This window comes from Sander lucioperca, chromosome 18 (genome assembly GCF_008315115.2).
Source record: "Sander lucioperca isolate FBNREF2018 chromosome 18, SLUC_FBN_1.2, whole genome shotgun sequence".
In the NCBI taxonomy this organism is placed as follows: domain Eukaryota; kingdom Metazoa; phylum Chordata; class Actinopteri; order Perciformes; family Percidae; genus Sander; species Sander lucioperca.
The window spans coordinates 5,813,999-5,829,481 of NC_050190.1; the positions used below are offsets into that span (position 1 = coordinate 5,813,999).

The 15,483-nt window shown below is 39.7% G+C and overlaps 1 protein-coding gene across 2 annotated transcripts in view; it reads right to left on the reverse strand.

Moving 5' to 3' along the window:
• The window catches only part of alk (ALK receptor tyrosine kinase), a 393,824-nt gene that overhangs the window by 84,578 nt on the left and 293,763 nt on the right, over positions 1 to 15,483 (reverse strand). For both annotated transcript variants that reach the window (XM_031321258.2, XM_031321259.2), the window contains exon 5: positions 1,850 to 1,983. In XM_031321258.2, coding sequence (XP_031177118.1) covers positions 1,850 to 1,983 — 134 coding nt within the window. The remainder of the gene's footprint in view (positions 1 to 1,849; positions 1,984 to 15,483) is intronic.

The following is a 15,483-nucleotide window of genomic DNA, read 5'->3' on the forward strand; positions in this document are numbered from 1 at the left end:
ACATTACTGAAGATGTCTGCTCCAACATGTAGTGTAAAATATTAACATGAACAAAGTTGATGTGAATACAAGTAAGAACTGTGCTAGAATGCAATATAAATATATTATAACGAGTGGTGAAATGTAACTAAATGTATTTACTCAAGTACTAAGTACAATTATGAGGTACTTAAACTTTACATGATTATTTCCATTTTATCCTACTTTATACTTCTACTCCACTACAGTTTGGCAGTCAATATTGTACTTTTTCTCAACTACATTTATTTGACAAGAATTGTATAATAAATAAATGTAATAATAGTTACTTGTTACTTTGCGGATTCAAATTATTATTACAAAATCATGATGTATTATTACAGATTTAGCTACTGGAAAGTTATAAAGTAGTTAGCCCCACCTTTACCTGCTGCAACATCAGTGATGAACACAATAATGCATCACTAATTGTAATCCAGTGATGTTATACAGTATATATATATATAAACATTATTCTGAAATGGGCCATTCTGCATAATACAGGTATATACTTTTACTTTTGGTTCTTTAGGTACATTCTGATACTAATACTATACTGATTTAAGTGAGCTTTTGAATGCAGTACTTTTAGTTGGAACAGAGTATTTCTTTAAGTGAAAGATCTGAGGACTTTTCCCATCGCTAATTATCGCAAATGTAGTTTCTGAAAAAATGTAGGTTTGTTAGGACAATGTTGTGTAAGCTACTTTTTATCAATGGAGGGATCTCTTTGGAGTGCTACTGCCAATTTTAAGATTTAATTTAGTCCGCTACTGGAGGAGCACTTCTCTTGGAAATCCTTCACTTTTTAATTCGCTTTTATGTCTGGCTCTAACATGGTCTGGTAAACAAGTTGGGTTATTTTCTTACAGACGCCTGAAATGTTGCATCTCCAAACTACAATCACTCATTCAGAAAAGTATGCATTTTTCAACATGTAGCTGCTTGAAATATAATGATATATATAAAATATGTCTGGATATTTTATACATATACAGAACAACAACAATCCTTGGTATGACAATTTTGCATCCCTTTGCTTACCAAGCATCTGTTTGTTAGAGGAAATAAGGATGTTATCCATATTTCCTCAGTAATGCACACTTGAAATGCTTAAGCAAGGGTTGCTGTGCTTCTGCATCGAGCTCAGAGGAAATTGAATCAGTTATATTAATCCAATTTAAGGAGCTTTCCAGGTTGACAGAGAAGGATATTATTTCAGTCTAGCAGTCTACGCATTTCATTGCACAACATGGTGTAATGAAGTTAAAAATCACAGAATGTAGCTGTGCAATTTTCAGTTTGACATCTTGGAAATGGGTCCCTCTGCAGACATGTGAGACCCATTTAGTTCACATACATATCACAGAAACTGTGACAGGAAACACAAAGGACTGAAAATAAAAGAAGTATCAAAGTTATCACCCTACATTGCTTATTTAACTAATATTATTCATTGTAGGTTAATGTAAAGAGTGCTTTATCGATTAACTGATTGATCATTACAATAACATGTCTATACTCCCGAACAAGTCAGAGCGCAAAGTGACATACAATGATTGTTAACTTTGACTTACAAACAGCCAATATTGGTTCAATGTCCGATTTATAATGATATGAAACTTTGCATTTGTGAAGCTGTAACTAGCGAAAGTTGTTGGGCTATCACTTGATAAAACACTTATTTTTATATTTCAACTTCAGCTACTTTTCCACAGGTCCTTTTTCAGATTCCTACAAAATGTTACATTAAACAAAATCATCAATAGTGCTCACACAAAAAAGCAGCATCATAATTTCTGAAACGAATGACATGGATGTGAAAACTTACCCATGGTGCAGTTAGTGGTGAAGTGGGGCTCGATGGTGGCCATGTCATCCTGTGGAATCCGCTGATCATAGCTGGCCGAGACCCGAAAAGGTGATCCTCCGTGGGTCCCCAGGGTGAGGTGGACCACTGCCCAGCTGCCAAGGAAAGAAAGCAGGAGTAGGGTCAGTGCGAGGAGCAGACACCACAGCTGACAGAAAAACCCACATCCGCTGCGGGGGTTGGGGGTTAGGGTAGCCCGGGTAGCTCGGGCCTGCTCTGCCTGAGCTCCCAAAGTCTCAGAGGAGGGACTGTCCAGGTCTTCAGCGGAAGCCGATATGGGGGCTGCCTCATTCCCTTCCATTTTGGGAGGGTCCCCTTCTTCCTTTGTCTGTTGATGCATGGCCCCACTTTGAGCCCACCCCAGACTCCCTGGGTCTAGTGGAGGTTTAGAAGTGGTCGGGTGCCAGGTGGTGGTGCTCACTTGAGAGCTTAAGGATGGTGTGGAGTCAGAATACAATTTAAAGCCACAACTAGAACAGGTGTGTGGCCGAGAGATAATAACACTCAAGTTCAAGTTCTTGTGTGTTAGCGAGCTGCCGTCCTGCGCTGATTGCTGTCCTCCCTCAACCAGCGGCTGGCTTCATGTAGTTTAACTCTTCCTAATTTTATTAAGCAAATTGTACTGATTTCTCTTTGGCTCCGAGCTCATCATCTATCTCTCTCTCCCTCTCTCTCCTCCCACTGTCCCTTGCCCATCCCTTCATTTTTACAGTCATGACACCACATATAGCGCATGCACTGTAACTTCCTTAATGACATTTCTGAATGACGTACACACACAGCAAAAATAGCTACTGATTACAGTGTACACACACACACACACACACACACACACACACACACACAATCAAATACTGTGTGCATAGATGCAAGGGAGTGCTATCACAGCATGCATGGTTACAGACTGTTTTCCCATTTAAGATCTGCCACTTTTCTGCTGCTATCCAAACTATCATGCTGTGCACCATTGTTTACATTAACAGTGTCCAGTTTGCACAGACATTTTACATTAACAGATATAAAAGAAAACATACTTTAGTAGTTTCATGTTACAGTACATCACAATACTCCCACTCTGACCCAACAGACGCTGTCTCCCTACCTTACCATCTTTCCTGAAAATAACTAGATGTATCTGTAAATAAACACATTTCTACAATACAAAACATTTTGCACACCTGGACATATACTGAATATATATATGAGGATATAAAATATATTAATTAGCATACAGACACTGGGTCTTCCAATATTATAAATAAAGCCAAAGGTCCACAGTTCGGGGGACAGTAGCTCAGTCAGTAGGGAGTTGGGAACCCGAGTGTTACTGGTTCAAGTCCCCATACAGACCAAAGTATGGTGGTGGACTGGTAGCTGGAGAGGTGCCAGTTCCCCTCCTGGGTACTGCCAAGGTGCTCTTGAGCAAGGCACCGAACCCTCAACTGCTCGGGGTGCCTTTCCATCTCTCCATTAGTGCATGTATAGGTACTGAGCATGTGTGTGTAATTCAGGCCTGTGTGTAATAACAACAGAGTGAAAACATTGTAATTCCCCCTCGCGGGATTAATAAAGTATACATTATTATTATTATTATTACTACTACAGTTAAGTTGGGAACAATTTTTGCTGATATATCGGGTTAAGCCTGGTGTATTTAGCTATGTTATTTGGTATTAATGCAATTTGACAAATCATATTGAATCAAATGACAATGTGTAATGTAATGGTTTCACTCACAATGACAGACCCACAGAAAAATATCAACAAACTCTGCACCTGTACATAGCCTTCAAGCCTCTTTTAGCTCATTGTTTTGCTTTTACATTTACTGCATGATTCAGTCTCACTGAAAGCTCAGATAAACCCACCATACTCTACTTGCAAGATGAACACAGACATAGTTAGCACTTTGACTACGTAGGGTAGAAAGTTTAACATCAAGCAGCTAGACCCCATATTTGGTTGAGTTGGTGGAGACAAAACCGGAGTTTAAAAGGTAAGTAGATATTGGACTTAAATTCATAAGGCGACAAAAACATGACTCCAATCAGATGATAATGGTGCTCTGTGTCTGCTAACATGTTAGCAATAACGTTTTGATGTGATCATTTGTCTGGGCTGTGTTTCTGTTGGCTTGTTTTGGAATTTCTCTTAAGCAGTGATCCAAAATGTATTTTTATATTTTATTTTTTTTACTGGCACATATGTCTTGTTATATCAACTTATTGTAATTAGTTTTGAGACATTTTCAATAGGCACACTAAGATGTTTCTTTCCGGACTCATTATTTTAACACCTATTGTCCTGTGAGCATTTCACATTGTCTTTACAATTTTAAATGTTCTGACAAATAACAATCGGCTAATCAGAATGTTTGCCAGTCAGGAGATTTTCTGTTGCCATGCTATAATGCAGAATGTACTGAAAAAATAATCTCACCTGTATAAATGGGATACATTCATCACTATAGGAATGTAGTCTGCAACCCGGCTATCATTCCGGACTCGCCCTTATTATTCCAGTCACACATCACCAAATCTTCTTTGTACCATCTCAAAAACATCTCTAGACTTCGGCAATCACTCACAGACTCTGTGGCAGAGACCCTTATCCATGCCTTCATCACCTAACATCTAGATTATTGCAATGGAGTCCTGTCCAGGGTACCCAAAGCCCTAGACAGGCTCCAGTATGTAGAGAGCTCAGCTGCCAGGGTTCTCACCCGCACTAAGCCCTGGCAGCACATCTCCCCACCCTTATCCACCTTCACTGGCTCCTGGTCAAGTTACGCATCTCATACAAAATCCCCCTACTCACCTACAAATCACTCCATGCCCCTGCCCTCCAGTACTAATCAGACCTCCTCCATCCTTATACCCTGTGCTGGAATCTCCGGTCCTCGGACTCAGGTCTCTCGTTCTAGGGTGCCTTGAAAGGCACTATAAAAATTCAAGCTATTATTATTCGTTTTCTCTCTCTCTCCTAGAAGTAACAATATTAGGAGTGCTAAATTGGAACAATGTCACTACTTTTTAGCTACTACTTTTAACCAGCCACAGACCCTTGGTGATGACATTATTCTCAGAGATCTCAATAGGTCTCTACCTTTAGGTTAAGACAAGTGCGCTGGGAAATAAGAAACTGTTGGCACCATGTTTATTTTGTGCTTTGTTTGGGTAGAATTGTGTACAGCAAACAAACGCATGCACGCACACACACACACACACACACACACACACACACACACACAGTCCCCACTACACAAACAGGCTCTGACATCTCCAATGTCTGTGCTCGGGCTTAACAGGCTTTGCATTACTACCGTTGCCAGTTTACCTTCTTATTTTTATTGTTGCATTGACTTTCCCCTATTCCTCCTTCCTTTCATTGCTCTCACATCTTTCTTGTCCCTTTTCACTAAACCGTCCTCACTCCTTCTCTCTCCACCCAGACACTGCTCAGAGTGGTGGGACGGTGTTGTCCAGATGGGAAGTGATGTTATAGCACTGCAGTACACTGTTAAAGAACAAATTTGCGGTATGGGATCTGCTCCCTGCCATATCCCATAATAGAAAGGAAATGAAGCCCTTAGATAAGGGCTGACACTGCCTCCTTGATAACCTTGAAATGAACTGCCGACTATACATACGGTCTTGCTGAATTTACCACCGGCTCAGCTGAGGGCCAAATTAAGAAATGGCCTTTCTGTTGAATGACTACTCAGCATGATGAAGATGGTATTGTAAATGTACAGGAATGTTTGTCTCCTTGTCCATAAGCAATGCAAGCATATGCACCGGCAGCAACACTATGTACACTTAAACCTAGATTAACAGGGAGGAAAGTGCTCTATATTTGAATATGAAACACAGGAGATCAGCAAAGTCTAAAACTTTAGAGGTACAACAGTGTAAACAAAGGAACTCATGTTTGGCATTGATTATATTCAATGTACTGATAATAAAATAGGCAGAGCTGTTTGGCATCCAATCTAAAATGATCAACGTAAAACTGATCTCTATCTACACACAGTGTAAAATTGAACACAAGTCTTCTGGTCTACTGAATTATTTTCATGTCTTATCACGCTATGTCTGCGCTGGCGCTCACAGGACTGATTAACTGAGCAGCGGATCAGGGGAGAGCTGCCAGAGCACATCACTCAAACATTTAAACCTAATTAGAAGTATACCATGCAAGGCACAGCGGCCCTAAATATAAATAAATAAATTAAAATGAATGATAAAGACTTCTCATGCGGGGATTAGATATTCATGACTAATCCGAATGCGGATGCTAATAATTCTCATTATGGTCCTTTGTTTCCTAACGGCCTGTTGGTTATTTAAAATCACCTGACCTTTGTTCAGACTACTGTTTGGTAAAAGCCTCTCCCATGATGACGTTTTTTTTTCACCATAGAAAAACAAAACAAAACCGCTAAGGCCAACTAATCTTTGCTGCCTGTTGACAATTCTCATTTCATAATGCTATTCATTTATGCTCACTTAGTGCTCTGCTCTGGCTAATGTAGCTCTTTTAATTTTCATTTGGTGTATGTGTGTGTGTGTTAGTGAGGCTGTAGGATGCTTATGTCCTAACCACATTAGAGCTCATTTGTCTTGTGGGATCTGGTTTGCATTAGCGTTGAGTCTCATCCATCAGGACAAACAATACATGAAGAAGTGTGTTGCATATTCTTTTCAAAATAGATTTTTTTTCCTAATGCTGTGAGGCCTGGTTGGACACATCATCAGAGTGAGGCTGGAGCAGGCAGACTAACTTTATACCTGCCTTATGTGAACAGATGGCATCTTGCAGGCTTTCTTTTCCTCAGATCCTCATGTTAGAACTAAGAATTAGGTTAGGAATAAGGTTTTGTTTAGGGGTTGGGAGAGGAATAGAACTGATTAAAGGTCATGAGAAGTGTAGAAATAAAATGATTGTGTAAAAAAAACTGTATAAAGATATTTTAAAAATCAATCAATCTATTTTATTTGTCACATGAAATTGTACGCGGTACAATTCTAGTGAAATGTCTCTTCAGCTCCTTCAACTTTCATTATCATGAAGAAGAATTTGGCCATCAGATCGGAACACAGAAAAAGAGTCCCCCGGTTGAATGGCACTAGCACTCAGGATCCAGCCAAGTCTTAGCAAAAGACATCACAGCTTCCAATATCCCGCTGGAAACCGACGCAGGCACGTAGGGCACCCAGCTCACTGTCTGACGCCTGCACACTGGCTAGCAGTAAGCCTAGTAGAGAAGTTACAGTCACTGTTCAATTCCTCCATGCTTGCCTTGGTGCCACCTTCGATGTAGAGATGGAGATGGACACAGAGATTGTCTTGATGTCCACATAGTCGGGTTTGTAGCCCTAGGTCATAGCTGATAGTAATCTTCACATTTTCCTGTGTTTACTCTGATGTTTACATTTGAAAACTTTGTCCGCACAGGCTAGTAGAGCCAGCAGGAGACTGCTGAGTTTGTTTTCCCTATCCTGAGATGGCTGCAAAGATGGTCTTGCTTGCCAGCTAATAAACTGATTTGTAGGTGACTGCTATTTTTCTTTGACACTGAAAGACATGGAACTAAAAGATGATGATAGGACATCACACAAGTGTCTTCATTGTGTGTTTACTGGTTCTACTCAAATTATTTCCATCACGTTGTTTTGGTTGGTTAGTTTTCCATCACTGTTCAGAAGTCTGGAAACAATTACAGATGGAAAATTGAATCAGATGATGAATATGAAGAAAAATAACTGAAACAGCAGATTTAAGTTAAGCCTTAAGGGGGCGCTGTGGCACATAAACACACTGGAAAGGAGCCAGTCCTGCAGTCATTCCTGCAGTCAGCACAGGTGGCCACAATTGGCCAGCAGAAATGTTACAGCAATTGTGGTTGTTTTGCATAAATTGATTATGTTGTTCACATTTCTGTTGTGCTTACTAAAAAGACATTATCTCTTAAATTGACCTTAATGTCACTTGATTAATTCACTCTGAATGACTGTATAATCACAATGTTTCACAACAGCTATAGATGATACCACGGAGATATTACACAGAAGTGCAAATGTGAGTTTATGCCATCAATTAGTCAAAATGAAAATTAATCTGTAAAATGCCAGAGCTAATTAGTTTGAGATGTGACTGTGTGAATGTGCCAAAAATGATCAAACATTGCAAATAGACACATAGAGGTCACATTACAGTCTAGGAAATATCAAATCTACAATGTCTCCTTGTTTAATCCAACTGGCCCTTGACAAAATACAACCTGGTGATGCTATGACAAAAAAAAACAATCTATATTGTGTATGGTATGAACAATATATAGTGTACTGTATGGTATTGACAAAGACATTTAGCTCACATCCTTAGGCCTAAATGCATAAAAATGCAAAAGGTTTTCAATCATGCCTAAAGTCCAGGTAACCTGTTGAATGCATCTGCAGTAAAACTAAAGTAAGGAGAGGATAGAAATGGAAACTGCTTTGCATGGTAATGGAATTTTTTACCTCCTAAGAGACACATTGCCAAAGATTTCGATCATGCCGGCTGTTTGAAACTGAAGTGGGTTTTTTCATCGGGAAAAGATGAATTTGATTGAAAATTATGCTGTGAACGACAAGGGCTGCATATAGAGGCGACAGGGTTTAAGACTTAGGAGGTGGGTGGGGGCACGGCCGTGATTGCTGCTGGTTTAGGATCTCTACTTAAGCCACATTGATTTTGACTGTCAAATAGCATAATGCACAACAAGCGTAAGCCAATATGTGAAGACAAGTGCAGATTAGATTGAACTGCCTGACATGGCCCGGCTGAATGAGTGCCACTTCCCCAAACTAAAGAGGACATATTTGAATGCTATCTGTTGAGAGCTAAATCTGCTCCACCATAATGCAGCTGGAATGATAGGGTAGAAGAGGAAAGCTGGGGGTGACTTGTATTGGGGACATATTTTTGGCAGAATTCAGTGTTTGTTCAGCCAAAGTGAATTAAATAAGTTAAGATATTTTTCATACTCTGGCCCAAACTGAATTTTTTAAACATTTGTTATAGGGAGAAATCACTATACATCACATTCTCAGAAAACTAGTTTGGTCTCATCACACATATGCCACGCAGACAATGAATAACAAAACAATTTCATTATGGCAGTTTGTGAACACTATTAACTTGGGGAAAAGTGGTTTAGTCGACAGTAATCGTGATGCTTTTACATGATTTTTCAGACTAAAACTTGGGATTGCACTCAAGGAGAGCATAAGCCATTGTATATTCATATGAGTCATACCTAAATACAGCTATCTAGCATTTTTGTGCTAAGCAACTTATTCTGTAAGTAAAAAATTAACAATCTGCCAAGAGCAAATTACAGAGGATGAAAGCAACCCAAACCAAATAAACAAACGCAGATGAAAAAACAGAGTCCACCAGGGATTCATGTCAGTGTGTCAATTTCGCATGCCTGTCACATACACACAAAAACGGGAAAGCCAAGCTCAGCATGAACCCAAACCAAGTGGGTAATCAGTCCCCAGTGATGATGGGGAGACACGCCCCCTCCAATGTACCAACTCTGGGAATTTGCCTCTTGCAGCAATTGACCCTTTGCTAAGCCACGCCCAAAAACCACCACAGGCCAATTGTGGCTTCACAACCTTAACTAGGCACGGGAGGTCTGTCAAACTTTCGAGCGAGGGAAACATGCCGAAGCGTTGTGCGTATGGATTGTGCAAATCTGATACCCGGTATCCTAAAAGTTTGGACGGGGTGGTGGAATTTTTTCCCTTCCCAAAACCCAAAGGGAGAAATGCCGGGCGTGGATCAAGCAGTGTGGGACGCCCCATTCACAACTAGCTAAATGTCGACAGGATTAACAAAAACACCTACATTTGCTCCAAGGCAAGAACACGCTAATGTTAGCTAGCTAGTTAACTCCGCATTGCTGGAAATAATGACGGTCCTTTATTCATAATGCATATATTTGAACATAAAATAAGATGATTAAAGGCAAGACGTAGGCTCACTGACATACTTTAAAATATATTTCAGCATTTTGTTAATCGCTAAAAATATAAGCAGGAGAAAGTTATCATTGCAAAGTGGTCAGGCTAATGTCTTGTGTTTATTCCACAAGATTTATGGATAAGCTGTTTGATTTATAATTATTAGATTATTTTCAAATTTCACTTACCCTGCTGTGCATGAACGTAGCTTTTCCTCAATTTGTGTGTTTACCATTTGAATGGTCAGCGTATGAGGCAAGCCCCCAGGAAGAGCGCCGAGTCTAAAAGCCACCATGGGTTTAGCGGATAACGGTGGTACTGCACCCCATGGCCCAGAAAGCCTTTTCACATAGACTTTGCATGGCGAAAGAAACGTCTATATTTCAGTTCAATTTGTTTCTGGGTATATCAACTTACCAGCCCGAACACTGAAAGGGTCCTTGTTTAAAACGTTACGTTTTTAACATTTTTAACATTCACTAGAAGCGAATCCAGAATTATTAAATTTGACATGATGAACGCGCATAGTGGACGCGAGCAGAGCCGCGGGACTGCGCCCGCCCGCTCACATGACTGTTCTCCCGAGCTCATGTAGCTAGCTGTAATAATGGATATAGCTAATGGTTGTAATTCACCATGTGTTCTATTAATACGTCCATGGTATTATCTTATGAAGTCATGATACATTCCAGGGATGTATGTAGCTGCTGTAAAGCCTGTTAGCTACGTGGATGTAACGTCATTAGCGTTTCCCAAACTGGCGGGCTATCGGCTAGCTAGCTAGTTGCTAACATCAGGGGTAGCTAGCATGGCTGTATTAAGATCTATACATAGCTAGCTATATGCCTACATAACGTTACTACAGACATAGAGATTACATCGCCTTGGTTCTCTTATAATACATCCGAGGGCTGTATGCTGTAAAGCTTGTAACGTGGATGAGAGCTGAAGCCATGGATGAGCTCTGTTCACGAAACTGCAGGCTAACAGCTAGCTAGTAGCACAACATAATTATTAAATCTCCTTGGTTGTCTAGCTAAATACATCTATCGTTTATTTAGCTAAGCATGTAAACGATAGGGAACAACGAAAACAATGTTTAACGTTAGTGAATATTTTAGACAATGAAAACGGAGAGTTCATGAGTTCGCCAGTAAGAGACACGACAGAGAAGCTCATGAACACGCATATTGCTACCGGTTGCTACGACAACGCAAACAAATTGTTGCTAGTGCGCATGCCCATCGTGAGCCAACCAGCGTTATGGGCCAACAATGCGGAAGAGCCGAGCTCCATGTTTGCTTTATGCGCTTTTGAGCACTCTCATTGGAACGTACGGGGCTTCCCGCCGAACACTGTATCCAGTTCTCTTAATACATCCATGGTATGAGGCGGCTGCTGCTTGCGCTGGGACCATAGACTGTATATATTAGTGGACAGCGCATCCGGTTCAGCAAAATGCGGCAAATGCCAAGTATATCTCGCTGCAGTCTGCGGGAAGGCGGGACTTGACATCAAGCCACATCCAAGTCAGCCATTTTTTTTTGCTTACGTCATTCCCCATACGCTCGAACGGACCAAGACAGCCTGGTAGAATTTTTTTACTATGAAGAAAATTATTTGGATTGTTTTTTATTTTGAATCTTTTAATTTTATTTGAAAATTTTATATCTATAAATGTAAATGATCTGAAAGAAAACCGAATAGGCTAGTCACCAATTTAAAAATGACATGAAATTATATTTTAAAACTTTAAAAAAGGACTGACAAATAAGAAAGCCATCCGGACTCTGAACATTTACAATGCCTTACAACCTCTTTAATGTAAATTTCATGCGCCCCTTTTTCGTGTATGTATGTATGTATGCATTTAATGTTTTCAATGTGTTTATGGATCTGTACTTGAATAATAAAGGTTTTTGAAGACAAAAAAAAAAAAAAAAAAAAAGACAGCCTGGTAGAAGCTGATATAGCCTCTTGATTCACATTAGATAGAAACTGATGATGTAGGCTAAACACAAACGATATTTCATGCAACAGTGAAGTTTTCATGTAGTTACTACTGATTTCTGATTTTGAAATGATATCCAAATTTGAAAAATGGGTCATTTTAAACCTTGTTAATATTGATGACAATGTGTTCAAACGGAAAACGAGCTATTTTCATTTAATTTAGCCCTCAAAAGTAGAATGGTGTGTTGTTTCGTTATGGACTTTCATATTAACAGCAAGAATTCAGTCACAACCAAATGTACAAAGGGGCAATTTTGCTTTAACAATTAACAGGTGAAACTCGAAAAATTTGAATATTGTGCAAAAGTTAATTTATTTCAGTAATTCAACTTAAAAGGTAAAACTAATTATATAGACTTATTACATGCAAAGCGAGATATTTCCAGCCTGTATTTGTTATAATTTTGATGACTATGGCTTACAGTTTATGAAAACCCTCAGAAAATTTGAATATTGTGAAAAGGTTCAATATTTTAGGCTGAAAGTGTCCCACTCTAATCAGCTAATTAATCAAAAACACCTGCAAAGGGTTCCTGAGTCTTTAACTGGTCTGTCAGTCTGGTTCAGTAGAATTCACAATCATGCCAGATGCTCCTCGGATATTACCTGCACAGTAACACACCTAATCTAAGTATTTCAAAAGGTCGAACACACATACAGATGTCTAGATACAGTAAAATCGGTACGTGATTACCGTTATATCCGAGGGTTGAAGTTGCATTTTAACGGGGCAGTGCAAGTTGCGGCTGTGGTTTAGCTGAAGCTAACGCAGCCTGAGCTTTCACGTTACAAAAGGTGTTGATCGTTGACTTAGCTAGCACGCAAACAGTTCATTTACATGTCTACGAGCATGTTAGCAAACTACACCAAAAGACAAATACTGAGGAATATTGATAGAAAGCAGGGGGAACGAGTAGGCTACTTCCATACTTTTTAGCATTGGCTAATTAGCAACCTGCCTGCCATGATCAGATGTAGCTTCCGAGCTAGCTAGCAGCTAGCCCCAGAAGCTCATGAAAACAAGGCTTTCACCGGAGCAGTCTTACGCTATTTCCGAACCACTCTTTTCGTTTCAAAGTCGGAAATCAAATAAATGAAAAAGTACACGGGCCCAATTACAGTTCACTGTTGTTGCATGAAATGTCGTTTGTGTTTAGCTTACATCAGTTTCTGTCATCTAATGTGAAACAAGAGGATATCAGCTTTGCTACCGTCTTGGTCCGTTCGAGCGTATGGGGAGACGACGTAGGTAAAAAAAAAAGCTTGATGTCAAGCCCCGCCTTCCCGCAGACTGCAGCGAGATGCTCCTCGCAAATGCGGAAGTGCCTTAAACCTGCATTCTATCTGAATTCCAGCAGGAGGCGACACGTGCGGTTGCAAAAAGGAGGTCGGTTTCTATAGAAGTCTATGGCGAAATGACCCACTTCTCACTTGATTTATTACCTCAGTAAACATTTCAATTAAGAGTTTATGGTCTCAATCGCTAGTTTTAAGTCTTCTGCAACACAGAATGATGTTCATTTTTTGAATTATGGTCTCGTTGATTTTAAAATCGGCGATAAAGCAGGGGGTGTTTTAGGGCGTGGCTATGATGTGATTGACAGTTCGCGGCTTGTCAATCATGACAGAGGTTTAGCAAAGTTTATCCATGGCACGTAAACTTTATTTTGGGGGTTGACCAGCTGTCGTCTTCGTGACTGTGACACTTGGTCGCCTAATAATGTCTCGTTCAACGTTCGGTTGTACAACAAGACACTCAAAGGAGTCGGCAGTTCAGTTTTTCCGGTAAGTAACGTTACATTTTGTTTTAATACTGTTTTTCGTTAGCCAACGTTAGCATCCCAATTAATATCAGTTAGCTAGCTAGATTGCACTTTGCTAACCAAGCTAGCGGGCTAACTAATAACGTTATGCAGACCAGACCGTATAAACGGATTAAAATATATATATTTAACGTTACAGTCGTATACAGTAGGTATGCACAACGGTCTCGCCGGTGATCTGTTTTTAACCATATGTGATGTTATTGCTAATCGATCCGCATATAATGGTAATGTTAGCTTAAAGTCAAAGCCTGATATAGCTAACGTTATAGTGTAAATTCATATAAATCCTATTCGTACGGGATTATAATCATTTTGAGACCGCGTGTGATTTAGAAAGTTTCGTTTAGTTAGTTTCGTGTGGCGCATTCGCACGGGACAAGCAGAGACTGCTTTAACTTGAATATACTGAAATATATGTACCCCGCCCGAGAGTTGGGCAATGTTACCCGGAGGCGCCCGAAGGACAGGCACAGACACCCACACAGCATCACCATCACCCTCACCTTGGACAAAGCCGCGCTGGAGCGCGTCGACGGACGGGGCAGTGGGCCAGAATATCCGTTTTTGCGATAAAATGTCCCACATGAAAAAATATATATATATATATATATATATATTACTGTAAAGTTACATAAGTGTTCTATCTTGAAAAATCTTCAGTTCTGCAGCCAAATGTATTGTATAAAGCACCAGGTTCAATATACTCCAAAAATCTTTTCTCAAAATTCTAAATACATTATTTCAGACTGTTAATGTACCTAACAAGCATGCTGTTGCAGGAGTTATTAACCACTGTTGTTGATGCTGTTACACTGATGTCTTTCTTCCACTTACTGTAGTTGTGTCTGCTAATCTATTTGAAGACCTTCTGTCAGCACATTAATCTGTTTTAAGATGAGTCACATACATGTTACAATCTATATTTACAAATTCTGTTTATTACTAAAATGTACATATCAATAAAAAAGTGTTGCGTACAATACACATTGTCTAAGATAAATTTAACATGTAGGAGTATGTTTACTTAATACTGCATGTCCTCAACTGAAGCATACCTTTATGTACAAGCTCATATATTAATATAATTCATTGTGATCTACCATGCCTTAACTACATGTTTGTCTTTTACAAAGGTATCCACCCTGAAAACTGAATGACCAGAGCCTACAGAAGGAAGACCTGGTGTATAGAGCAGCGTCATCTTGTTGTGGAAAACAGATTTCATTGACCACATCCGAAGTTCTCAAATGTGTTCAGATTATAACGATGCCAGAAAATCATTTTTGGTTCAGCTTCTTCTGCTGAAAGGACAGACCAACTTTTAGCACTTTAGCAGTCATTGGTATTTAGAGGTTCAAAATGTGAGTCCTGTAATAGATGTGTCCTCTTGTGTTACTGTTAGGCCAGCTGCTCCTAGGTAGCTTCTCTGTCTCTCCTCCCTCCCTCTCTCTGTCTGTCTCTCCTCCCTCCATCTCTCTGTCTGTCTCTCCTCTCTCCCTCTCTCTGTCTGTCTCTTATTGCAGGAGAGGAATCTAGAGTGTGGGAGTCTGTGTTCCAACTGCCTCTCATCTACCACAATCAACCAACATTTTGTGATAATACTTTTGTTATAATGAATTTGCAATAACCCTACACAGATTAAACAGCACCTAGTGCATTTTCAATTACCTACTAAACACTTGACTATGTATGTCAAAATAAATATGTCTATACATTAATCTAAAAGGATTTTGGTGAA